Raw genomic sequence first — 27952 nt, forward strand, 5'->3', positions numbered from 1 at the left:
AATATATTCATAATTAGAGCCCCGCAGCAAAGAGAGATGCAGAAACTTCTCTCAGTATTATGGAACCGAATGGGATACACAGATGGGTTCACTTTGGGATTCGAACTCAAATGATGGAGACATAAAAGGAACTTCCTGGATTCTCATCAAAGGCTTTTTATAGACAAATTTCCCTTTTCTATTGCAGGATGTGAGTCACAAGAAGATGATTTGAGTGTCACTGTTACTGTTTGAACTGCATAGATGAGGTCGCACAATCCACAGAGATTTTCTTTTCAACTGATTGTTGTTTCTCATTGGTGGCTGATACTGATCCCCTGTCACTTATTTTAAGCAGCTTTCGCTTTAACTGGAGCTGCTTTCCGCAAATTACCTCGGGTGTGCCACACTCGGTGTCTCTTCAGCTTCTGATTTAATTAAATCTCCGAATCAGGACTCATTTCACTCTGCCACACAATTACCGCAAAGAGCCCCAGAGAAGGACAAGCATCACAGAGTAGAAAGAAAAGAACATATCCCAAGGTGATTTCATCTTATTAAATGGATGGAATAGATGGCAGTTGTTGTTTCCTGCCTCAGATTCTCAGTTTACCTGAAGGGCACGCATCATCGCGGTCTCAAGTCTGTTTTGGCTCAAGGATCAGCCTTTCACTGACCCACATACACAGCTCAGAGCTACACTTAAAATGGATGCATCAGCGGTATCTGTAGAACATGTTCCATGTCGTGTGAACATGAATTCGCAGCTTTCAATAAAAACAAGGCCTCTGTGCACAGTCATGAAGTCTGCCAATAAACACCCGACTACCACCATGGCCCAAATAAAACACTTCAGTCTGTGATGGTTTGCAAAGCCCCATGTTAAGTCCACTATTTGGCTCCCAATGTGGATAGACACAGGATAATTTGGACTATGGCGAAAAGCAACGTGAAGATGAGCAAATAAACATACGAACTTTTGTCAGATTAGACCACATTAGACGCTGTTGATGTCTCTAGGAATGTTAGCCAGTGTTTACACAATGGAAAGATGTGTCCACACAACAGAAAGGAAAACAGTTACATACATAGAAGACCTTTGAGGTTTAAAAGCCTTAAACACTCGCACGCTCATGCTCACGCACGGAGGGACGGCTGGGAGCCAAAGCGTCTCACCTTTGTTTCCCTCTCCTCCAAAAGGGTCTCAAGTCTCTTTTGAGCTGCCCGGCCCTCATGGTCGTCACTCACGATCAGGATTATGTGGTTCCAGTTGAACTCGCGCATCAGGTCGAACCACACGTGTGCCTGGTGGGAGTAGGGGGGGACTGTCCGCAGAAAGGACAGGTGGATACTCTGTGGAGCATGAAGTAGGAAGTGAAGTGATTAGGAACTGTAGTGTACTATGTGCTCATGTGTTCAGCTTAATTTGTTCTAGAAAAAGAAAATTTACACCTAATATTAAAGAAATAAACTATTTTTGGCAGTGAAGGAATGCCAGACCAGGTGCATAAAAATGTTAAAGCAGCCTTAAAATGCCTCCATCATTCCTTGATCTACATACAGACAGCTCCCAGACTTTCCTAAATTTCTGAATTGAATCTGTCTGATTTACCCTAGTTTTCAAGTTTATGGTCTTTCATTTATAAGGTCAATATAAGGTCTGTTTATGCAATTGCTTTACTTGAATTGAAGTTTAATTTCTGAGGCTTGTGCTTCATAAAAACATAATTCATCTGAGTCGCATTATTAATGATGTTCTTTCAAGTTTCCGCTGGAAATCCATTTAATCACAGCTGCCATAATGGACAGCGATGGGACGTTTAATCTCGGAAGCTTTTGAAGGCGCCCCAGGGGGATGCTTACTTGCTCGCGCTGTATTCACTCTCTTCCTGTTTTTATCTCTCTCTCTATCTGCTCTTGCATCTCTCTCATCCGTCACTCACCTTGTCTGAGTAGATGGACATGCGGGTGGTGAGTCCCACAACGGGTATGCGGTAGAAGCCTGCAGTGTAGGAGACAGGCGTTGGCGTGAGGTGGTCATTGGACTGAGGAGGGTGACTCACCAGGATCGCATAGACCTGCAGAGACACAGAAGAAGAACACTTTGTCATTCTGACACTGGCACTGAGACAAAATGCTAGCACCATGCTGACAAGAATATATGATGTGCAGATTTTCTTTCTTTCTTTTTTCTTTCTTTCTTTCCTTCATATTAACATATAAACAGAAATCTTCATCACACATGTAAAAACAAATAACCTTACTATATATCCATACATTAGCATTAAGCAAAAACACCAGGCACAACATTATGACCATCTTCCTAATTGTGATTCATCAGAGAATGGACATGGGCCTTCTGAGGGTGTCCTGTGGTGTCTGGCAACAGATCGTGTTAGTGGGGGCCTTTGGGTCCTATGGGTAAAAATGCCTCTGTGGATCATCCCACAGATACTTGATCAGTTTGGGAGCTAGTGAATTTGGAGGCCAGGTCAACACCTTGTGCTGTATAATAATAATTCTCAATTGTTTTGACAGTTATGATCAGAGGTATATACATGATAACAGCATAAATTGTGGTAAATATCTTCAGGCCGTGTTTGAAAATTAGTCTACAAAACCATTTTGCTCCCACTGGGCAGAGTTCCACATATGATCTACATACACCAATCAACCAGAATGGTATATGTAGATCATACACCATACACCATTCTGGTTGATTGGTGTATGTAGATCATACACCAATCAACCAGAATGGTGATCGGGTGCCTGGTCTGGTATAGGTGGGTGGTACATGTCTAAGTAACACCCACATGAATTTTTGTTAGTTTTAGTGCTGAAACAAGTGTTGGGTTGGTGGCCCCCCTGAGGCAGAACCTCAACTTCAAATGCAGTGTTACCTTAAAGCCTTTTCATTTCCACATACAGTATATTTGTAATTAATCAAGGGATCACAAACAGATTGCCTTATAAAATGTAGGGCATGGGATGCCTTTGAGCATATGTGGCCCTGGGGCAGCTGCCCACTTTACCCAGTCAGCCGTTCAGCCTGGTCTGAAACAGCTGTTTTTCTTCTTCAAGATTCATATATATTTACTGCATTAAATGCAGGGAAGTCAAATGCTGATCCATATTGTTGTATAATAGGTTTAAACACACCATTCATGAAACATAAATGGACTAGTCAGGGTCATTTATTAAAAAGAATGAAAAGCAAACATATCTTCTCCTTTATTCAACTGAGGCTCGCTGTGTGGGCCAGTGTCATCCATGCATTAAGCACACCAAAGCTGACGAACTGCTTGATTAAAAAAAAAAAATCATTTCTGTGAGGCCGGACTTGAGAATTACCTCAGAGATTTGGAGGGAGGGGAGTATCATTGGCAAGGCTGAGCGGGAATGGATTATTGGATACGAGCAGTCCTTATGGTTGGGTCAGAAATGAGGTCTATCTTCCAAGGGGGCTTGCAGGCATGTACTCCTCCATCTGCCACAGACTTTCCTTCTCAGTGACTGTTATCGCCTACAGACTAATCTCATCTCATCTGATTAAACCCTCCATAGACTTTCTGTCTAATTCAGGTGTGATTTGGTTTAATTTTCATGGTGTGTGTGTGCGTAGAGCTGAGCCTTACTGAAATCATCTGGGCAACCTACAGGGTGGATTGCATGCTTGTGCCTTGGGTGAACGTGTGATAAAGGACAGCATGTGACAGTATTATTCTACAAGCCTGTATTAATTAGAGTCATTACAGCAAGCAGAGGACCAGGGACATGAAAGCAGCTCTGAAGCTGTGGGTGTTTTTTTTCCCTCAAAGCTTAATTATGTGTGTAGGAGAAACAGGAGTGAGAGTGATAGGGACACCCTGTTGGTGCCTTTTAAAAGCCATGCTGAGCATCATATGAGAAGATGGTTGGTGCATTTTATTGTGCCTCAACTCTCAATGCAGGGCACTCACTCGCTCATCATGCATTACTTATGAAATGTGTTTTGTTTGTTAGAGCTGCAGCACATTTGGTGTGAATATTTAAGATCGCTGCAGCCAAAACAAATGTTGCAGGAAAATCTACAGTTTAAGCCAGTATACTTTGCAAAAAACAGCATCAAATCACGCACCCTGCAATCCAGCGAGTGATCCACACCTGCTTCCACAAACTGTTCCCAAGCAAATCGGGCTCTGCGTGCCAAATTGTCAAGCCTAGTCTTTAATGACGCACATTTTCACCCCTGACTAGTTCTTTTGCAGCTGAGTAGACCTGCAGCTGTGTGTCCTGAAATGTACAGTTGCCCTCTCATCCGAGATATGCCCTAAACAAAGGGCTATTTTTGGAGGTCTGTAAAACAGATGGATATGTGGGGAGTTCACAAATCAGACCCAAACAAAGTAGTGTAATGTGTGGAGAAGTGTGGAGTGGATGCAAAATGGGACAAATGATTGGTCTGTACTGTATGGACAGATTGGCTCATGGATGTGTCTGTGGACAGTCTGCAGTTGATGTTCTGGGGAAATTGTGTGTTTCGACTGAATTCAGAGCTCGAGCTTATCTAATCATGGCAACGAATCGTACACACTTCAGTGGCTCTTGAGCAGAAAACACATCTGAATATGACATGAAGGATTTTTTTTCCCGAATGCACCAACTTTCCTTTGGCAAGGAACAGGGATTTGTAGGTTGTTGTTCCTCTAAATCAAATTCAAACCAAACTCATTACACCGTTTTCACAATTAGACCGATGAATGAGGCAGTTGTGTGATGTGTCGTTCATGCAGAGAACTACCTGACTGGAGATGAGGTCCTCGCAGACGGAGAGAGCCATCTGGATGGCGTTGGGCTTGTGCGTTACCGAGATGGCTGTCAGCTTGAATTTGTCCCTGCCGTGGACCTGGTTGGCCTGGGTCACGGCATCTTTGAAGACCTGCTCGTATCTCTTGTGGCTGAGGACGGCCCCGATGTTCACGATCTTCGGCTCGCAGCCGGCCCGCGCGCAGGAGCACGAGAAGAGCACCGCCAGCAGAAACAGACGCATCGTGTGGACCACCAAACAGCACAGTGCGGACCGGTCGCTTTTCTCTCCGGTGGCGGGTCGGCTCGACCAGCTTCTTCTGGACAGCAGCGCGACTCAGCCTCGGTTGAAGGCAAGACTGCAGACACGATCCAGGTGGGCGGTGTGAGCGAGGGAGGGTGGCCAAAAAAGGAAGAGGAAAGCCGAAGAAAAAAAAAAAGAGGTGGTTATGTACAATGCGGAGGAATGTGCATGTTCCTAGTCTATTAGGAACAGACCAGGGACATCCAACCCGTATTGTCCACCTTCTATGCTTTTTTTTTTTTTTTTTTTTGCTCTCCTCAAACCTCCTTGCTGTTTCGAAGAGTTAAACCATCGCCCAGGCTTAAAGTCGGCTTCCTCTCCGGGGCGTGTATCGCTCTCTCCAGCCGCCGCTCTGCGCGCTCTGTCCGGACTGATCGCGTCGCCGGCTGGTCGCTCGGGGGACTGAGCGACTGCTGTCCTTGGTGCTGACAGCTGTGCATGCGCGCCGCGGCGTTACTGCGCGCTCCCGCCGTATCGGCTCCCTATTCGGGGTTTTGCGCGTTGGCGTGCTGTGCTGCCTCCCCTGCTGCTGCTGATGTTGATGTTGATGAAGCCGGAGAAGAAGCTGATCGTATAAAAAATAAATGTAGGGTACCTGTAAAAAGACACTCGATCATCATGCTATTCATAACAGGACATGAAAGGCAAGATCATTACGCAGGCTGATGTTGAGCTGCATAGCTGCAGGGTAATACTAGGCCTATGACTAGGCTGCAAGATTCATTCACAGTAACCACGATGAGAGGCTTTGGTGGTGCGTGTCATCTGAAATGAGAACCTGCTAAGGAGCAGACAGAGGGGAGGCTTTTTTCTCAATCTAACTGGCTTCAGGTCAGAGCTGAAGTTATTTCCCCCTAAAATGGAAGGGGAGTCTTATTTGTGGCGCTGCTCTCTGCGTAAAGTGGACCGACCTCCGTGGACAGCCCATTAATCACTCGGGGCCATCCGTCACACTTGAGCCGGAGCGGACCGGCTTGTGTCTTGTGTCGTTAATCTTGCGTGTGTTGCGGACACGGAGCGGAGGAAGACAGAGCGCAGATATTGTGGGTATTGTGTAATCCCTGACCCCTCTGGTTAGGAAAGTGTTGGGAGCATCCCTGCAGCGGAGCAGAGTCAACCTCCCGGTTACCAAGGAAACAAGCTTTTTTTATTATTATTTTATTCTTTTACAACAGGCGCACACACAAAGGATCCTTGCAGGGAGGAAATATTCTCAGGCAAGCTGACAGTGAGTTTATTCATCACAGCAGGGGATGTGTAAATAACTCACAATAACGTGCATGCAAAAATGAAAAGATAAAAACGTGGCTCAACCAGTCAAACAGCCGTTTATCATTTTGATTTCATTATTAATAGTCACTTAAATATTTCTAACTGGGGGAATTGAGTGCTGGGTCTGGGTTTTCCGCATAGGGTGATAAATAAACAAGTTCCATGATTGAAAAAGGTGCTTTGAAACGAGGCCAGTGTTTGAACAGTGTTCTGAATTCTTAATCACACAACACTGTGGTGTCTCTCTGAGTTGCAGTGAGCTGATAAATTAATCAGGAGGATAAAGAAATCAACATTCATCAGCCGCTGACTGTGCTTTCAAAATGAACCTGTCTCAAATAGGATTTAAAGAATAATTTTGCACAAGGTAAATGTCTATGTGCACTGCTAAAGGATACATGTTGGTAAAATCCTCAAAGAACTTGTGACTTGTGTGTAGTAAAGAAAAAAAAAGGTATTAAGTGCTTGTATTTCTGTCTGTTACACAAGTCATTATCGTAGACTGATTTCAACTATCTGACACATCATCTTCCACTCACAGTCCAGCTCACAGTTTATTTCATGAGCAGAAAAACTGAAAAACCTTAAAGCACATGAGCTACGTGAATACCACTAGGATGCAGGATATATTTTCATATAACACATTAGTAGTGAGACTCTTAACCTGAAATCTAAAAACCCTCATATATGGAATCCATTCTTTTTTGTAATATCTGTGATATTAAGCAGTCCAAGAACAGAGAATGACAGGTTGCAGCATGAATTACTGAGGTTCTGAGACTGTTTAGTGGTTGAGTCCATTATTTTAGTACACGGTGTCCCTCTACAGCATTTTGAAAAGGAGATTCGGGAGAAAAAGAGAATAAACAAAACAAAACAAAAAAATCCTAGCGCTGCAAAACACACTGTTTCCAAAATGTCAGTCTCATAGACAGAATGTAGAAATTATCAGTCACCATCGAACAATTGAAAATAGAAAAAATAATAACATTAAACAGAGCAACTAATGATTACCCTCCCAGCCTTGGTGTGACTGCCACAATACAGCTGTATTAAACTCATCACTTACTGTCGAGCCCTCTCCTGTGCCTCTCCTCCATCCCGCTCTTTCACCACTCACACATCAATAAAGCTGGACCAATCTACTCTATTATATAATAAGTTCACTTGTTTGCTGCTGGAGCAACTCAACACAGAGACCTTTAAAGGCTCTCCAGCTCAGTGAGACAAACGCACAATAATAAATACAGGCAGCTGAGCACACAAAGATCATTGCGGGCTTTTAAGCGTAAGTATACACACATATACACCAAGCCACACTGAGAGACACACAGACGCACTCTTGAGCAGTTGAACACTTTGAGCAGTCCACCCACACAGTAGTAATACAGACTCTTACACCACCCACGCGAGCCTCTGCAAGGCTGGGAGAGGGTAGTTTGCGTGCGCGTGCTACTGTGATTTAAAACTGGGGCCGCTTAGATTAATACCAAAGCACTTGTCACTGCAGTGATTTTGCATTTCATCCACATCAACGTTTCAAGTAAGTTTGATTGTTTGCTGATTCCTGCAAAAAGGGCTAGGTTAATTTCTGGGTTGTTGAAAGTCACTGAATGGTGACCAAGTCAGCAGCATTTATTTAGTTCATATTTCATAACGCATTCACTGTAGGTTTGAAATGACATGCTGCATACTGCCATTGACTAGGCCAGGTATCTGATATCTTCTTGTTGGTTGGTAGCCAGGCAGGTCGTTTTTTTTTTTTTTTTTTCCTTCAGTTGGACTGGGCCGCTAAATGTGTTTTGCCTGGGATCTTGAGGGATCTTAACATCTTATCCTGTGTATTAACGAATCATGTTGTTAATGTTACTTTTAAGTCAGTCAATTAAGCGAAATTTGTTAAAACTGCACAAATATAGCAAAAGAAATTCTAAGTTCTTTACATGCATACTTTGAAAAGAAATATATACTAAATACAATTAGAGGAAACAAAATAAAATATGAACATGCCCCTAAAATTTTATCACATAACTGAGCACATAAATAAACAGTTTTTCTAGGTAAACGATTAAAATTGAGTTTAAAATGAAAGAAACCCTTTTCATCTTGTCATTTAACAGCCAACCTATAGATAGCTTAGCTTAGCTTGGCTTAGCTTAGCTTAGCTTGCAACCGTACTTGATAATTACTCATCATCAATCAATGTTTATCGTGTTCACGAGAAGAGTTCATATAAATGGCGCCCTCTTGTGGTATTCACAACCTTGTAACCGGAAATTCTTCATGAAGCCGGTGTTCACTAGTTGTGACAGGCTTGCTGATGTTTTTGTAAATGACAGAAGTGAATGGTAAGTTGATAAGTTACAGTTCATTCAGCCTTTTCATTTCCTACATTGTTACCCAGGCATCAGCCTGCTAACTGTTAGCCGCGCTGGCTTCTAGATACCACCAGTTGCCTAGTAACGGTGTTCTCGCGACTTATGGACGATGTTACCATTTGAATGCCAAGCATTCAGCCCATGTCATGACAGCAAGTTCACAAGTTCCATTTGGAAGCAGCATAGCTTACTGTAGACTGAAACACTGCCTCCACCATTCCTCACCTCTGCCAGTCAGCAAACCTGTCAAACTGTGAATTTTGCAAAAATGTCCACTTTCGAGATCATAAATCCATAATGGGGACTGTTCAAATGGAAAACAGTGAACTCTACCCCACTGGAAGACACCACAAGATTTAGTGGGGTTTGCTCACTAGCAAGCTTAGCTATTTTAAACTAAACTTGCTTACAATTTTTAGCTAAACCAGTAGGTAACAAAACATTACGTAGTGGTATTTTGTAGATATAAACATGTAGCCACATGTCCACAGATAGAAGACAGTAGGCTACTGTGTGTACACCTGATTTAATGATACACAAATAGACAGAAGTGCTACTAAACAGTAGCCTTACTGTTGATGTGCGGAACAGCCATCTTGGATTTGGAGGTCAAGGTTAAAGAGATTTGTCCAACTTTCAGAGGTGGAAATCCGACTTTGTACTGGGAACTCCAAAAATCCAAAGTTCCATTTGAACTCCACAGTTCCTTTATAGAGGTCATGAGAAACAGATTAGGTTGCAAGATATCAGTGAATCAAAGCACCAAATCTCAAATCAAACCACAAATCAACACCAAGAAAAAAAAAAGCAAAATAAAACAGTAGCAAACAGCATTAGTTCATATCAAACCCAGAACCATAGGAGAATGTATTTGAGTGCTACTTGAATGTTTTTACATCTAATTTAAAATTTAAATTGATTCATTTTTTGATGTTAAGTGCTGCCATTTGGTTTTGGCAGCACTGAAAATGCCTTAAAAGCATCCATACCCAGAATGAAGACATTTCACTTCATGGCTTTACAATTTAAAATGGTCGAAAGTACCTTTTAATCAATTAATCACATAAAAAGTCGGAGCAAGAAAGAACAGACAGACGTGTTCTGCATGATCTATTACATGCTTCAACGTTTAGCACGACAGCATTGCACGTCTTCATCTCTCTGTCTTAGCCCTCGGCCCAGATGAGAGCAGAACACGTCTGCTCTGGCTCCTGGAATGGTATGAAGTGTACTATAAATTATACTGTATGTGAAGGTCACTTTAATGGATGGTGCAGCATTTTGCAGGGAGGAGTTGTCCATAGCTGTTGGACGGCTGTCACACGCAACCCACATTATCCGAATGAAGACCAAAGCAAAGCACGTCATGCTCCACCAGTGCTTTGATGTAAACGGAGCTGATGAGGTCCTGGAAATGGACTGCCTCAATGAGTCATCTGCAGATGGATGCCTGCCTATCTGATGTGTTTCTCATGTAGTGTGAAGTCCTTGCATAAATTATAGATGTGTGAGCTCCCACAGTACTCGTTTACTTGCTTGTCCCGATGCCGAGCTGAAGTATTCATGCTGCAGAGAACACAAGTACTCCTTAGATTTTAGATTCCGGCTTTACTCCTAAGACACTGCACTTGATCGATGTGGATCAATTTATTTTCATCCGTTAGAGAAACCTCCAGGCTCCTAATTTACGATTCTGTAACTGAGACCACCAAGTCAGGAGAGGATAAGGATTTGATCTCAGGAAAACAAGGGGACATAATATTACAGAAAACACACCACAATGAACTTGAGTTGTTTTTTTTTTTGTTTTTTTTCAGAGTGATATGATCATTTAATTATTATGGAATACACACGAGGCTACACTACAATCACAAACATTTTCACTTGATTACATGATGTCTATTATTATGCACCTCAACATTTTAAAACAAAATGAGGCATAATTATGTCTCATTAATGTGAGCAATGAGAAAGCTGTGGGTACCGCTGCTTCACCATTGGCATTAGAATTTGCAGCCAGTCAGTCAATACAGGGAGCCGGAAATCTTGAAAGCATTAACAAATAAAATAAAATAAAATAAAATAACACAAGCTAATTTAATTATACCTAATATTCCAAGGTTAATTTAATTTATTTATTTAAGGTTAGGTTTTAGTGTAGCAGCATTATTATTCTTAATAAATTCTTTTTGTGCACACTACCCAAATGAGAAATACAGCCTATAGCGTTGCATGCAGTAGTCCCATCAGAACTTATTAGGCTTTAAATTAATGGCTAAGGCTCATAAAGTGGCCTCTTCAGATTGCATCAACCTCTGACTCCTCTAAGCTACTATAAAGTATCTGAAAATAGAGCTAATGATGCCTACACAGCAGGAGAAGTCTAGGAAAAGACTGTCATCAATGTAATTAAGACAAAGCAGCTATATGACGGAGAAAACCATCAGGCAGAACAGCAAAGCAAATACTTGCATTGCGGGGTGCCCGAACTTTTGCAGTATGAAAGAAGATAAAGCTGGGCTGTAATTCTGCCAAGAATATTCAGCAGCATCAAAGCATGTGACTTGTTCTGATGAGAAATGGGTCAAAATAAGGCAGAGAAAGATGCGAGGAGTTTTGACCCAAATTCAGAGCTCCATTATCCTAAAAGCTGACTCACACTTCAAAGAAGACAAAAGTCAGAGGTTGCACTTAACTTACGGAGCTGAAAACATGTTATTCATTTGCATGTTCAAATCATCCCATTTGGGAGTTCATTTAAATGTCGCCAAGTCAAAATTGGCCTGTTTCCTGTTCTAATATTTATATAACTGATTGCTATGCAGCCTTTAGTCAGAGTCCAAAGGTAAGTTATGAATAAGCAGGTTAAATAAACAACGGGCAAGGACATTTGGCATTGAGAAACTGGAGAAAAACATGGCTCATATTCTTCATTCTAAGATGTTCCAAAATGAAAGAGCTGAATGACAGTTCATCCATAGCAATGAATGGTTTCCTCATATGATCCCTCTAATAAGATAAGCTAGCCATTACTGAAGAGCACGGAACGTATTATAAGAGGAAGCACGAAGAAGAGCAGCAGGAGGGCAGAGATGTAGAAGCAGAGGGAGTTTAGTCGTAGTACTACCCTCAGTCCTCCAACTAGGCAGGAAGGATACACGCATCCATGAATGTTTCCGTGCGTGTGAGCCTCCAGCTGCGTCTCCAGAGTGAAGCAACACAACGGTGGCGTCTGAACTTCAGGGCCCGGACTGATGACAAGGGCCGGTCTAGGCTCGTAGAGACTGTAAGAGTAAGACTCCCCCTGAAGTCTGCAGATCTCCCACTGTGGGAACGGGGTGGTCTGTCGACAGAGGGGGCACTCGAGTCGGCTGGTGTTCTTGGCCCGGCTCATGATGCCAGCTGTGCAGCGATGGCACAGCGCGTGATTGCAGTTGAGTAAGGTAACGCGGTGGTCTCCCTGTGACTGGAAGGGCTCGCTGCAGATGGGGCACTCGTGCCGACTGCTGTCACTGCACAAACTCCTGACACTTCCACTGCAGCCAGGCTGATCCCTGCCAGCCAATTCCAGCTCTTGTGGAACAGATGTCTTCTGGTCAGCCCCATCTGTTGCTGTTTGTCTGCCTGCTTTGTGACTCTCATCACTGCTGTCCTGGTGTTTGTGCTGAATCAGAGACTGTACGACTGAGTCGCTCTCTTCTTCTGGGTTTTCTGCTCCTTTTGTTTTGTACACAGCGGTAAGATAAGCCTCTTCTGTAGCTGGAAGGTGATTTTCTCCCAGTGCAGTGACGCCTTTCTCCTCAGCTTCAAAAACTTTTGTTTCAGCCATCCTTCAAAAAGATTTTTCTCTTTCATACATGCAACACAGCTCTTACCCAGAGTCAGTATGTCCCCTTATTACAGCAAGCCCACTTCTTCCTGGACAAAGCGCAAGCGGGCCAATTGTTGATGTAATGCGTCAGATTAAAAAGGCAGCACAGGTCTCCAGCACCACAGACTAAGATAAGTAAATTCACAGATAAGGAGTGTCAAGCCATAATGTAAGTCTCAGAGAAATGCCACTGGCAAAGTATAACGCTGAACATTTCACTGTAACGCTCAATTTAACACGCTAACATATTCAGAGCAACGGAAAGCATTTCCCAGTTCAGAAACGCATGAACAAGCATATTAGAGCAGAGGAGACAAATTTATTCTGCATATTTAAATAAACATTCCATGTACATTAGCCAGTTAGAAAAATACATGTTAATATTGAGAAGGAATATAAGAATTAATTTGATATTCATAATTAGCACTGTGCTCTTTATCGAGGCGGGTGGTTTGTTTTGAAATGTATCTCCTGTCTTCTAAGGCCAGTATACTGAAGCGGAAATTAGAATGTGAGCAATCTCATCAGCACAGACAGCTGAACACTGTCACCTTTATACATTTGACACATGCCCAGACAGACACGGTAGCATTTAATAAAGCCTCACAGCATCGTCGTCATCAGGGACACATGGACTGTCTGCACCCAGACAAAAAGGAACATACATTTATGAGCATATGGGAAGCAACACTAAACAAGAGTAAAAATAATGCTGTAGATATACATGTACATGCCATCTTTATTTCAGCCTCAGTAGGTTAATAGATTCAAATGAATTAGATGTTTTCTTTATTCTCTTAGGACAATATAATTTGAGGATCTAATAATCAAATGACAGCGTATGTGTATGGTCAGTCAAAGCACCACAGATTAATCCCCTGAATGAGCACGTCCCCTCACATGTATAGAACATTAATGTCTATTTCACCTGACTGCATTTATGTTTTCAGGTCCTTTTACTGTTTAGGTTCACACTCACTGCTCTCAAAGATAACAGCTAACGAGCTCAGCAGCAAATAGCTGCGGCCAAGCAGCAGTGGTGAACACTAAAGAGTCTTGTGGAGACTAATTCGTGCTGAGACTATAGTGTTAATATGCCATACAATTGGAGCACAAGTCCAGTGCTCACACTGCAGTGTCTTAAATCATGTATTTTCTTTACTAAATATCCATGTAGCACACTGTGTACACACTATAGTGTAGTACACTATGTACTTACACTTACACTGGCAAGCACCAGAAGTGACAATAGCAACATTTCACCAACAGATCTGATCTGTATGAAAGTTGTCATTTGTGTGGTACAGGATTCGCGATTTCAACCTCCACAGCTGCAGCTACTTTTAAAATGTTAAAATTGGTTAGTTGCTCCCTCATGTTGCATTACTTAGCTGCATGCTAAGATGGCTTACTTAGATACCAACCATCCAGGGTGAGAGGTGTCAACATTTTTACTCTTATAAGTACATCATGCGGGTAATAACAGTGCACAGCACTTTGCCATACTTACTACAATGTAAACATATACATAAACGAAAAACAAAGAGTAAGAACAGAAGTATGCGCGTGAGACACGGTTTCATGTATTCTATATTTTAAGTTAATAAATAAATAAATAAAATCTATTCAGCTGTTTATGCTAAAAGTGATGTCAGGCAGTCATACTGTGATTCAGAGAGATAAGGCTTAAAACGGAGGAATGGTCCTTTAAGTTTCCATTAAACACTTCTGCAACTACAGATTGCAGCCGGGTAATCTGCGATATGAATCAAAACACAAACATGCTCGCTGAAACACGTGCAACTGAGTCAGAGCCCAATGTGATTAAACATTAAAGATTTACACTCACTGCTTGGAAGGACAGGTGAATGTTTTCTAACTCATGAGAAATTGCATTTTGAATCATATTACAGAAGAAGAAGAAGGTGTTCCACAAGATTTTAGACACTCACACACTGGCTAAAGGAATCAAGTCTCAATTTAAAGACTTATTTTTTATTTTTTTAAATAAAGGGTACCATTATCCAAACTGTGCAGTCATTGTTATATCAATGTAAGTGGTATTCTCAGAACTGCTTATTTTCTTTACTAGTATACTTTACTACTTTACTATACTTTTATACTTTACTAGTATACTATCTTGTATACAAGATCATCAAACGGGTTATACTCTTTTCTGTTACACTTTAGGCACATGTCTCACGAGAAAACTGTCAAACATCTCGACTCTTTTATAATTAACGGATCGTATGCTGGCTCTGTCCATCCTTTTATCCAAGATTAATCTTATATGTATCATATGAAAGTAGAGACATGTATGAGTTTATTTGCTTCGCTCTAATTCTCTCCTCCCTTCTCCCCTGACCCCCCTCACTCTTTTTTTCTCTCTCCCTACCCGGCCACCCCATATGAGCTGGGCTCTGTTCAAGGTCTCTTCCTGTCAAGAAAACCTTGAACAGAGCCCAGCTTTTTCCTTACCTCTGTCTCCTTTCACACTCTTGTTTGTTTTAAGCATTGTTTTGTTGGTTTGGTGCCATAATAATTAACCTGAACTTGTACGTTTCAGGCTTTTAAAAGAATACATAGTTCCATCACACCAACAAGTCAATGTCTCCTTTCTGCTTGTAATTTATTATATGGGACAGATAAAAATTGATCACAAACTCATTCCTCTGAGACGTCTGATTAATGTCCTCCCTGACCTGACATATTCGCTGCTGAGCTCTCCTCGTGTAGTTCAGGGAGGTCAGAAGTCTAAAGTGTCACGCCGAGACTGGAGCTGCGGGCTGTTCTCGCTGTAGAACTGACTGAACCAGCGCCTGTGCTTCTGGATGGCTGAGTCCTCCTTCACGAGGAGAGGCTTGGAGACGTACTTCTTATTGTTCCAGATCATCACGTCTCGCTCAAACTGGACAAAACAATAACAGGGGAATGTCACGGGATGGGACTGGAAGTGATTTACATCAACAAACAGAACATGTTATATATTTGTTTCACTGTTACGAGTACACTGGAAACATATGATCACACGACAATAAGGGGCACGGTTGAATACAAATTCAACACATTTTTACATAACTAAGAATTAAATAACACTATCTGTGCTGCTATCTCACTGCATTAAGTTATTATGATTTACCAGCGGGGGTTTCTGTGTGAAGCGTTGTTAATAAATGTCACTCCATGGTGACTCCAGCAACTGCTGAGATTTGGCATTTCAATGAAAACGCCCACTCTATCTTCTGAGATGAGCTTTCTCTTTTGCCAACACTGCATGGAGAAAGATTACTAAATAATCGAATAAAATATAATGCTTTAAGGGTAAAAGCAGTTGCCACCTTCATCTATCATTGTGTGTTTATCTTCCATCTACCAAACTTATTATGACAGAATTTGGAAAGGTAGGTGCAGTGGGAAAGCGCTCGGGAGACCCCACTGTGAGCACTAAGCTTCTGTCCATCAATTAGGTGACAACTTTTTGTCTCGTATTTTGAGCTAACTTTTAAGTTTTCCTTTTTGTTAAAAAGACTGTGACCGTGTTTCTTCACCACACAACTAATTATCAAGTTTAATGAGGACTATTCACACCTTTTCTGTGACTGTGTGGTGTTGGTGGTAGTAGTGTGGAGGCAGAATGAAGCCATTGGCAGAGTGGGAATTCACACAATGACCTCTCTAAATTAGAACAGTTCTGAATTATAACATCAACATGCACAGAAAGAAACGTACAATATAGCAGCCTGCAGCTACAGCTATGACAGGTTGTCAGTTTGATTGACAGGGACCATGTAGTGAATATGCTAGTACACACATATATATATATATATATATATATATATATATATAGAGAGAGAGAGAGAGAGAGAGAGATTGCACATGAACACGCAAACAATATGCAAACAGTTATGTTTGAGTGTTTGTAGAAGATAAGCGTGTACTTCACCTGAATGCACTCTGCTTTGAGGATGAATTTGGGCACCAGAGGTAGGATATTAGACTGATAGAAGATGGTGTGAGAGACACACTGCAGCAGAGGCTCCACCGGAGTCACACAATGCATGATTACGCCCTGGCCCAAGAAACTGTGGTCAAACAGCAGAAACACCAATCCTGGACCCACCTGAAGCATATATATATAAACACAAGATAACTGTAACCTGTTTACTGATATACTGAAGGAAAATGTACACCCACTTGCCAGGTCATTAGGTACACTAGTCAAAACAAATGTGTTCTAATATAACAGTACTGCACCCAATCCTAGTTAATGACTATTCTAATGTCATTAATAATTTAATTCCTAAAAAACAAAAGAGTGTTGATCAGAAGTGAATGTCAATTTTTGAGAAAGATGAATTTGCATGCATGCCCAGGCCCAATAATGACTACCTCTCATGTTATAATGTATTTTATTTGATCCCATGCTAATTTACTTTACAGTGTATGCAGTCCATACCCTTTAGGATCAAAATTGTTTGGGTAGACCACTGTTGTTACACTACAAGAAAGTCTTTGTGTCCTCAAAAACAGACAGATGCCATGTCAGTTTTTAGTTGTATAAATTTCACAGCCAGTTACTTCTGAGCCTTCTTAATGTGGGCGAAAACCCCTTTAATGTTAATAGACTCATAGATTAGATCAATCATCGGTAATGATTATGTGCAATCTGCCTCCTTCCTTTGGCATTTTCTTTACCTGTCTAGCCACAACATGAACATCCAACAGAGGCCAGCGGTATCCAAACACAGTCAGTGCATGTTTCACCAACATCTGGGAGCAATGCTTGTTGGGCTCTGACTCTGGTTCCCACTGAACCTTGAATAAAAACAGAGAAAACATACAGATGCATTCATTCTTGTTACATACTCCACGAGAAGCAAGTACTTTGTTCTTGTTCTCGAGGTGAGCAAGAACAAGAATCCCTCCTGGGTAGAGATCGGCACACTGTGTGTGGGTGCATGCTAAATGAACAATGTGATCAATGTGTCGTCCATCTCTCGCATCTCCCACAATGCTTAGCCCGTGTGACGTATGCTGCAGTGGGAGGCCCCTTTGAGAATTTCCCCGGAGTTCGGCACTTGAGTTTCTTTTGAAATATGAATGATGTGGCCAGAACGAACTTTGTTCTTGTTCTTGCTCTTGCTTACTTCAAGAACAAGGACAAATTTCTCGTTTCTTGCGGAGTATGTAACAAGCTTAAAAGTATCAGCCTCAAGTAGAACTCAGGGGAAAACATCAAAGACGGCTGAAAGGGAATGACAAGGATAATGGAGAAAAGAAATCAGAGGAAGACACTATTTTTCAATCCAAACTTAGTTTAAGAAGACCTTGTATTACTTGGGAACCAGGAGGGAGTTTGTCAAAAAGCAGATCGAGGCTTGGGCATTGTGAACTGAATCATTACCTGTACATTGTTAGAAAATATCCTGCATGTGAATTTAGCAAGTATAAGAGAAAGAAAAGAAACTTTATGAGAATCTCCAACAGCTATGATCATCAATGAAATCAATTTGTCATTATGTTTGTTACACCTAAAACAGGGATACAGCGTTTTGTTGTTTTGGTTTGTTTTGTTTTACTGAGTTTGTTTAACTGTTTTCATTGAACATTTGAGGGGAAATCGCCCAAGTCCTTCTCATTAATTTTAAGCAGTTTCCACTGCTTCTACTACAGACACACTGGTGCATTCTGCATAGGTTCCCTCTGGTTACTAATGAAACCATTATTTTCCAGTTTGCTGCTGCAACCACGTTCAGCATGGATAACATTACTGCAACTCAGAACAACTCAACTGTGCCATTAAGAGAAATACCATTCAATCTGCGTAGTAACCAGCATAAATTGGCAACTAAAGTATAAGGACTACCATAGAACCACCAAGACCAAATGTAAACATCAAGCAAGTATCCACAAAGAGTGGGAAGCCATATAACTGGGGGTTTTCACGAAGCTGGTATGGTTAGAAATAGTGGCTAGCAGGCTGCCTAGTAGCTAATGCTCTATTTTGCTACCCCTGTATTCTGATGCATCCTGAGGGCGCCACGGAGATGGCATGGACATATACTGGTGTCACAGTCATGCACCGTCTCTCTGAGAAGGTGAAGAAGCATGAAACTTAAAAGATGCACATGGACAGTTGCCTCAAACTTTCAACTTTTGGCGGGCCAAACATTTCAACGCAGATTGATGAGAGCTGCACGTCGCCACAGTGACGAGGTGAGCAAGAACTGCCACATTCTTACTCATCTGATTGACTGTGTGAAGTTTTGTGGAGAGTTAGAGTCAACCTTGGGAGGCAAAGATGAAAGTTAGGGCTCAACCAACCCTGGACTTTTTCATGCTAAGTAATTTATGCACATGTCATCACAGCTTCCACTGTATTTTACAGATGAGACTGCTTTGGATAAGGAGATGTTCTTAGACTTTTCTGTACTTATTTATTTCTGTGTTTCTGCTACAGGTTGATCTCGGTTTCACTTGACAAAAGAATGCTGTTCCACAACTAGTCTGGATTTTTGAGGAGTAGTTGCACTTCCCTTGTTAAGTTGTCTGTTTGTAGTAGACTTAGATACTGATGTGCCTAGCTGCTGGAGCGTGTTCTTCACTTGGCTGTATGTTGTGACGTGGGTTTCCTTTGCAACTGAAAGTGTCCTTCCATCATCCGTCACTGTGGTGTTTGTGTACATCAAGGCATTTTTATATGGCTGAGCTGACAAGCCCTGCTTGTTAAATGTACCCAACTGTTAATTTTACCACACCTAAGGTTCCTGCTATCTCTCTGTTGGATTTGTTTTGTAGAACTGCAATACCTAACTCCTTGTGAACTGTGTTGTCATTTTGGAAGATGCAGTTTGTGGTGCAGTTGGACTAGATTGTATTATTCTGATAGGTGTTTTAGTTAGTTAGCCTACCATCATTGAAACAAATTGGGTAGACAAAATAATAGATATATCTAACAGCACAGATTACTGGGCTGTTGGATTCTATCACCTTTGTTTATTTATTTTTTTTGACAGTTCTGCGATGCAATCCTTGCTCATGCAGAAGTAAGGTTCTCCTTCACTGACCACCTTGTGAGCACCACGCTTTTACAAGGAGAGTTGTTTGAACAACTCTGCCACACATTGTAGAGGCTCTGAACACCACCGTCAAGGTGTACCCCATGATGAATAAGGCGAAGCTCATGACTGAACTCTCATTCATCTACGAGAGTCCTGAATTCAAGGGATGCTGTGGTACACTGGTCCTGTACCAGTTTTTAGTGAAATGCGACCTTCAGGAGACCTTTTCTGAGACTGTGGCTCTGTTGAACATCCTCATAACCACTCCCATGATAAGGGCAGATGCTGAGAGGTGTTTCTCAAGCTTACAGAGAATCAACACATTCCTGCAAAACACAGTGGATTATGAATGTCTGAATGCGCTGGCCATGCTTTCAATGGAAAGGGCACTGTTCAGGAGCATGGCTGATTTGAAGGAGAGGGTGACTGATAATTTGCAGCTTTGAAAGAGAGACGAGCGAAATGTAATGTAAACGGTGATTTATGTGATGTACTGGTTTTGGCATCTTTAAAACGTTTTGGAGAACTGCAAAACGAGTATCACATTTGGTTTTGTTCTTTAGTTCAGAAAACATTACCTTCCAGTCATGTCGTAGAAATTTCCAAGTTTTGTTGTTGGTGTAGCGCAGATCTACTCCGCTGACAATGCCCGGGGTGTGTAGGTGAGCCAGGTGAGCTATGTCTCCTGCATTTTCAGGAATCTCCTAATATGGAAGAGAACACATAATGACATTATATTATTGGCACGTGGACAAAATTATTCCAACCAAACTGCCTTATATAACCACTCAAATCAGAAACGAGTGACTTAATTGGAGTGAGAGGAGAGGTTTAAACCTTTAATAACCTGTTATATTAGGAAATAATTTGGCCTAATTTCTATGTAAACTCATGGAACGAGAAACAAGGATCTGTCTCTGTACATTGCAGTCATCTTTTTCTACTAAATTAATTCAGTGTTGTCAATAAAGTTGGGGAAACAAGTCTTTGGTTACACGTCCGGTACATACGACACTCCACAGCAGGCACCTGTATGTGAGCATTGATAAAATGCTCAGTTCTCCCCCGATAGGCCCACTCGCCCTTTGTGATCTCCTGCTGCTCTGGGACAGTCCACTGAGGTTCCTCTCCATCACAGTGAAACCAAACCAGAATTTGCCGGTTGACCTCACAGCTGGGCCAGCAGCGCACCTTGGCAAACTCTGGCACTGAAGGACAAATGAGACCCAAATGGAATCATCACTTCTTTACTCTAGATTATGTACATGGAAATAAGGAACATTTGTTTTTAATAGTCCAATGTTCACTCCCTAACAAAGACCAACAAATCAATCTGTTCTATTGACTTAAACAGTTTACCAATTTACCATAATTTATCAATAATTTAATACTGAGAATATTTATGCTTCACAGACGATGAAACATTTCCATTTGGGGCACCCACTCAGCTTTCTCTGTAGTGCCACCTTCTGGTCAAACTTAAAATCAACATCCAAGTAGCTCAAAATTGGCTGTAAATATTTGTTATGAAATCAATATTACAGCTGCTAGATACCATGAGCGAGGATTTAAAGGTTTCCCTCAAGGTTCCATAGCACTGAGGCATAGTAAGAGTAATGCAACTGGTTTCATCCATATATTAATAAAATCACCATTCACTTTCAGGTATACCTTTTTCAGCGTAGGGGATCCTCACACACTTGCCATCCTTCCCCTGAAACTGCCATCCATGAAACGGACACTCGATGCAGCTTTCCAACACCCGTCCTCCCACCGCCAAGTTGGCACCAAGGTGAGGGCAGTAGGCATCCAGCACGTAGGCCTTCCCGTCCTGGCCCCGAAACACTGCCACCTGCTCACCTAGCACCATCAATTACAGCAGTCCTGGTATTAAATGAAACATTTGTGGCAAATACAGTGGATAACAGTACTGAACATTAAGACTAGACAACTCAAACAGAGAATTTTAAAAACAGCCCTAAGTAAGTAGATATTAAAGCAGGTTGAACCACTGTCTACTGACTGTACTTGTACTATACAGTGCACATAGAGTGCACTTGCCAGTTGTAACTACACTGTGCCCATCTTATAAATGAAGAAACAAACAAGCAAATGCTCTTACAAATACACCAAAGAAAGATTTCCATATTCACTGATCAGCCACAACATTAAAACTGACAGGAGAAGTGAATAACATTGACCATCTTGTGACAATACAATGTTCTGCTGGGAAACTTTTGGACCTGGCATTCATATGGATGTTACTTAGACATGTACCACCCACCTAGACCAGACCAGACACCCCCACCCCATAGCAATGACAGTCCTTGATGGCAGCACTTATCCCCATCAGGATACAAAAACGCTTTAGGAACAACTCAAAAAACATGAAGAACAGCACAAGGTGTTGACCTGGCCTCCAAATTCAGTAGATCCCAAACTGATCAAGTATCTGTGGGATGATCCAGAGGCCCCTCCCCTCAACCCATAGGACCCAAAGGCCCCCACTAACAACATTCTGTTACCAGACACCACAGGACACCCTCAGAAGGCCCATGTCCATTCTCTGATGAGTCACAACTGTTTTGGAGGCACAAGGGAGACCTACACAATATTAGGAAGGTGGTCATTATGTTATGCCTGATTGGTGCATCAGTGTTAATACTGTACCAAATTTAGCTTCTTCTCAAGCATGTCCTGGTGACTGTGTTCTACTGTTTGTCTGATTTTAACATCTTTAAATATATTCTGATGACTAACAATTTGTTTGTGCGTAGGACAGGGAGCTCGATGTGCATTGCCGTCCACCTTTTACCGTGTCATGAGCGTTGTGAACACTATTTGTGTTTGTGTGCTGTGTTCAGCTCCAGTTACTGCCCTGACGCTCTCTAAAGAGGGTAGCTGAGCACACCTGCCTCCACTTGTTCATCACATGTGGGAGCACAAAGGCTGGGGGAGAAACTGCAGACTGGGTCAGTTTGCGGGCACAGAGTGTTTGCTTGCTTCTTCCTTGTGAAGGTGGAGTTGTTTTCTCTTTTGAGCTTGTTATGGCCTCGTATTCGTGTTACTCTTTAATCACTTACTTTCATTATTCAGTCACTGATAAATTTTCTTTCCCATCTGTAGACTTTTTCAGTTATGATAAACACTACCATAATGTTTTTTGTAATATCACTACTGGTGGACGTCCTTCATATGTTGGCTTTAATTAGCAATATACATGCTCATCTTGCCTTTGCCATCTATCCCAGTGTTTTCTTTTGTGCTAGATGGGCCTCTAAAGTTGACTGCTTTACACAGACACGTCTGGTCTGATGATCTAATTAAGTTGGTACAGATATCCCTCTTCGACAGCACCGCGTGTGGTTCACCTGCACCTACTTTACCTACTGTATTTGGCTTGGACTTTTAGCAGTGCTCAGATTGCGCTCAGATTAGCGACTCTGGTTTAGAGTAACCGCTGAGCCAGCTCAACCGAAGTTCAGCCAGGATACTCTAAAATTCAAATCCAAACTAAGGCTTCTCCGAATGAGGGGTGACACAGCACTGGACCGCTGCCCTCACAGGCTGTTGTGGGGCAGGACTCAACCACAGCACAATGTGTGAGAAAAGGGCACTCCAAGCAGAATTTAATACATGATGTAAACGGATGACAGGGGAAAGATAGGAGAGAGTCACTGCAGTATTTTGCAGCAGGCTGCAGACTCTGCACAGGAGGCAAGTTTTGATTTGGGTCAACAAACTTTGGGGCTGTAAAATGTTGGGAGCTGCAGGGTGAACCTGTCCTGAAAGGGACTAGATGGTGAGAAAGGAGGCCAGAGAAATATCAAAAATGGAAAAACTGCATATTGAGAATAATTGGTAGAAAAGTATGCTTGCCTGGTTTCCTGGCAATCCCTCTTCCTCAGATTGGCAGCCACTCCTCTACTTTACACTTGCAGTGTATAAGAGCTCTAATAACCTCCCGCAAAGCTGATCATAGTAGGTGTACAAAAGCGTATCGGGGAGTTTTGTTTTTTATTGGGAATCTCTGTGGGTGGTGTCCACTTGCACCTCACATGACGAGGGTCTGTTAACAACCCAACACCTGAAATTATAGGATAGTGTTCACATTAACCTGGGCAGTGTCCTCTTTTTTCATGATCAGTGCTCCCATTTACGGTCAGTAATTCTCCAGGCCAATAAGGGTGAAGTCCCCGGCACTTGCTTAGAACTGAAGATCAACTTGGATGAGTGGTGATGCATCTTCAGTGAAACTCAAACAAGACCTGTTGCCTTTGTTTTAGCATTGTTTTAGATAGACTGAGTTTGATCCGTTGTCATGGAGATTTTTGACATGCAAGCTCAGTAGTTGCTGACGTATCACTTTAAGTGACTTCTACTATTTAACTCCCATCAACAGATTAATCTCCATGACGACTGCGCAAACACGGACCCAACTGAAAAGTTAGTAAATGGATCATGAGATGGAAATGACTTGTCAAATGCAACAGAAATAGTTATCAGAAAATGAACCACAGTAATGACAGTTAGTCATTTGTATAAAAAACTACAGTTTAATGCTTGTTTCTTGGATTTCCTTTACAGTTTAAAGGTAAGTAATCAGGTGATCGGTGATAACGCATAACCATCAGCTCCAGCTATGTAATGGATCACTCTCCAAGAGCTGGTGTCCCTTTTTACTGGTGGATGTCTTTCATATACCGTTGCAGAAACATGAAAGCCTCTCCTTTGAAACCTTTTTCTGTTCAAACTCTCTGAAGAGATCAAACAGTCCCGCCGCACGTCTGCACGAGAATAACGAATGTGAAATGTGAAACATATATGATGAAATCATATCGACATGAAAACAGCTTGGTCTGCTACATAACAAACAGCGCAGACACATACGTGCGACTTAAGGAACGCTTTTAAAATAATTGCGATGAGGCTGTCATGTTAGTGATCAGAGAGAAACCCGATGCAGGACAGACGGAACGTCAGTTTGACATCAACACTAAATCAAGGAGGACATCTAGTGCTGACACATCAAAAGTGATCACTTGAAATGCACCTGCGTAATAAAACATGATCCACCTGAACAAGTGGTGAACTAAGGAAGGTTAAATGTTTTGTTTTTAACTTAAGATTTCTCTGCACATAAGAATTTACCCTGAATAATACAACACTACAAACAAACAAGAAGTCAACTTTTTTTTTCATTTTATTCAACAAACCTAACAACTGTCATAGATTAATGAAAAAAAACTATGGGCGCCTTAATTGTCAAAGCAATCAGACGAACTAGCTCTACTGCTGGTCTGACAATTCTATGAATATTAGTAACTACAACATCTGCTTCCACGACAACTGCTGGAGCCTTTGTTTCAAAGGAAAGCGTTACTAAGCACCACAGCCTGCGACTTACCCTAACAAAGTCTTAACCATTGTGTTTGAAATGTACAAACATACTTTAAAAACCACAAAACTGTGTAATATGAGCTTGTCTCTCCTATCCTGGCAACAGTTGCACCTGTGAGAAGGCAACAAAGAATGGATGAGCTGGCAAACACTGAGGTTGTGGAAAGGTCTTAAAACGTAATCATTAAACTGTGTTAACTGTGTTAGGTGTTAGTATAATCTCTACCAAAAATCTGTTAAGTTTCTTTACATAACGCATTTACTCTTCTCTGCATCTGTTAATTATCAGTTTGCTTATGTTGAAAGTCTGTTAAATCTCTGAATCTCTGTACTAAGTTACTGCTAATGGAATCTCTATGAACAGATATCTGGATATGAATGCAGAATTCCAAATTGTTGTCAGACGATAATCAATGGCTAATTCAAACTTTGATTACATATTGTAACTACAGATTCTATGAATAACTTAAGAAGTGGTTCAATGGGCAAGTTGGGCCACAGTGGTCTAACAGATCCTTGTGCTATAGGAGCCAGAGGACGATAACACTGTGGGAGGAGGACTATACAATGGCACTGGGACAGTGTTTTGCAGCTTTGCAGCTAGATGCATGTAAATTGTGTGGAGAAGGTAGATGGTGGCATCCTCCACACCCTTATCCCTCTGGTACAGAAACTGCACGTGGGCAGGAGGTTGCTGGAACATCTATTCTTGCCAGTAGGGATTATGCAGGATGTCTTTCAGATCCTGAGGACCTTTTTAATCCTCAGAGGCAGGTCAGAAACATAGTGAACACACCTGCCAGACCTTGCGCACTGGCAGGTGGATGAGTGATCTGCCGCCTCACCTGGCTGGTCATGATGACCATGCTAGTTGAGGATATTGTGGAGGAGTGAAGGGAGAGAGGAAGGTGTCAGCAACATAGACCACCTGTAAAGTTTCATTACTGCACAGTTCAACAAGTCTTGTTTATGACCTGGATGACTGAGAACCTTCACATTACCTACACATCACTGCACAATCTTGACGCTATTGTACTGACACACTGCCCATAGATACACCTAAACATGTATCCAAAGACTCAGAACGCCTTATGAGATCATTCCAACTACTGCAGACATCTCCAGAACCACGTTTTCCCATTTTGGAATAAACAAGTTTAAGACAAAACCAGCTTATTATTCATATTGGGAGTTAGAAATATGAGAATGTGGGACGAGGATTTACAGTGGGGAGCCACACGTGAATTTGGCTACAGTACAGTGTCAACTATAAAGTTTTGATGGCAGCGACTGGTAACAATAAAGTCTGACACTCTGCCAGCATGTCCCAGTGGTTCCCTAACCTCATCTGTCTTCATCACATAAATAGATGAAAAGTTTTAAATGATTTTATACTGCTATATTGATGCCTGCTCCAGCTCCGGTAAACAGGCTCACTTGTTGAGTTGAGCTATTTGTCTGAAATATTAAGCATTTGAAATCACTCCAACTCCTTTTTTTCCTCTCCAGATAAATAGTCTCCACGAATCCCTTATTAATGATGGTTAACAACTGCTTGTTATATTTGTCCAGCTGTCAGTCTACTTGCCATTTGTACATAATACATTGTAATAATAACAAATAAAAGAACACATTATATTCAAAGTAGTGATAGTCTCATACAACCACTGTATGTTATTTATCATACCTAGAACTGTGACATTTTTGACCTGGCCTCTCTGAAGCATGTGTGAGTCCAACACTCGGTACCAGCCGTTTGGGTAGACTGGAGGCAGCTCTCCAATTTTCCTCCTGCGTCGGACCTCGTTTGCCGCCTGCGCTCTGGTGCGACCGTCCTCCACGATGTACCCCACATCATCGGGCGACCTGAAGATCTCCAAAGGACAGAAGAGGAGCCGGTAGAGCCAGGCCAAAGCGAGGAGGGAAACTCCGGCGATGATGCAGAGGACAGCCCGCGCTGGGGCACCGTGCCTCTCCGTTTCGTTCCATATCGGGTTGCCGCTCGCTGCTGAGTCGAGCAGGTCTCCGACTTGAGTCATAAGTATTGCCCCTATTCCTAGCCCAGTGACTGCAGCCGCCTTCACACTTGACATTTTTGAGTGTCCGTCCCCTGCAGCTCTCTGGTGTCCCCGTTTCTGCTCACCGCAATGACACTTGCGAGTGTCAGAGTCATTAATGAGCAGAGTTGCTGCGCATTGGCCCTTTGGGGAGCAGACACCTTTATTTAAGCCACACCCGAGGCCCACCCGCATTCACACCCGCCTCCCATTCATCCACTTTCTAGTCTAAACGTCCAGGGCTTAAATTCTAGTGTTACTATGTTAGCATATGTTTTAGATTTCATTTGAAGACTGTATTCATTACTTTTAAAGGTTCTTCATAGCCTCTGTTCTAAAAACATTTATGACCTCATGGCACCACATAGCCTATCTTTTCCAGGGACCCAGCCAAAAACAAAAGGGGGGGAGGGGGGCAGTAGGGGTCATGTAGAAGCTGGAACAACCTGCCTGAAGAAGTCAGGCTGGCTGACGTGCTGTTATCTTTTGTCATACCTTTATTAGATATTTAGATATTTCATTGTAACTCCATTTAAATATCTGATGTATCATCGTGTATAATCTGATGAGCTGTAATTTTAAGTTAAGTTGAATTTAAGAAATGTTTTTTTTTTTTTTTTTAATGGTTGAACTATTTGCCTTTGCAGCCTTTCCCAAAGGGATGAACTTAACCCTCTTTAATTTTGACAGACTCAGCATCTCTGGGATACGGTTTTTATCCTCAGCCTGTTAGAAACCCGTTGCACTTAATCTAATCAGCAGTAAGACGTTCCACCAAGTGTTTCTTTTTGGCTTTACACAACTTTTCCTGTCTTTTCTTGCCCACATTCCAACCTTTTTGAAAA

At 42.0% G+C, this 27952-nt stretch overlaps 2 protein-coding genes across 6 annotated transcripts in view; both read right to left on the reverse strand.

The window, feature by feature from the left end:
* Positions 1 to 5213, reverse strand: part of grin1a (glutamate receptor, ionotropic, N-methyl D-aspartate 1a) — a 29174-nt gene extending 23961 nt beyond the window's left edge. For all 5 annotated transcript variants that reach the window (XM_084571945.1, XM_084571943.1, XM_084571944.1 and 2 more), the window contains exons 1-3: positions 4760 to 5213; positions 1923 to 2057; positions 1156 to 1332 (exon numbers count right to left, since the gene is read on the reverse strand). In XM_084571945.1, coding sequence (XP_084428071.1) covers positions 1156 to 1332; positions 1923 to 2057; positions 4760 to 5008 — 561 coding nt within the window. In that variant the 5' untranslated portion in view covers positions 5009 to 5213. The remainder of the gene's footprint in view (positions 1 to 1155; positions 1333 to 1922; positions 2058 to 4759) is intronic.
* Positions 5214 to 15056: 9843 nt separating this feature from the next.
* LOC311507565 (cholesterol 7-desaturase nvd) lies at positions 15057 to 27155 on the reverse strand. Its single transcript, XM_084571946.1, has 7 exons — positions 26738 to 27155; positions 21322 to 21510; positions 20680 to 20858; positions 20229 to 20354; positions 17285 to 17404; positions 16533 to 16709; positions 15057 to 15497 (listed from the first exon to the last, which is right to left on the reverse strand). The coding sequence occupies exons 1-7, from the start codon at positions 27141 to 27143 to the stop codon at positions 15336 to 15338; spliced, it is 1359 nt and encodes a 452-aa protein (XP_084428072.1). The 5' UTR covers positions 27144 to 27155; the 3' UTR covers positions 15057 to 15335.
* Between the last annotated feature and the right edge of the window lie 797 nt (positions 27156 to 27952).

Source organism: Chelon labrosus, assembly GCF_963514085.1.
Source record: "Chelon labrosus genome assembly, chromosome: 22".
Lineage (NCBI taxonomy): Eukaryota > Metazoa > Chordata > Actinopteri > Mugiliformes > Mugilidae > Chelon > Chelon labrosus.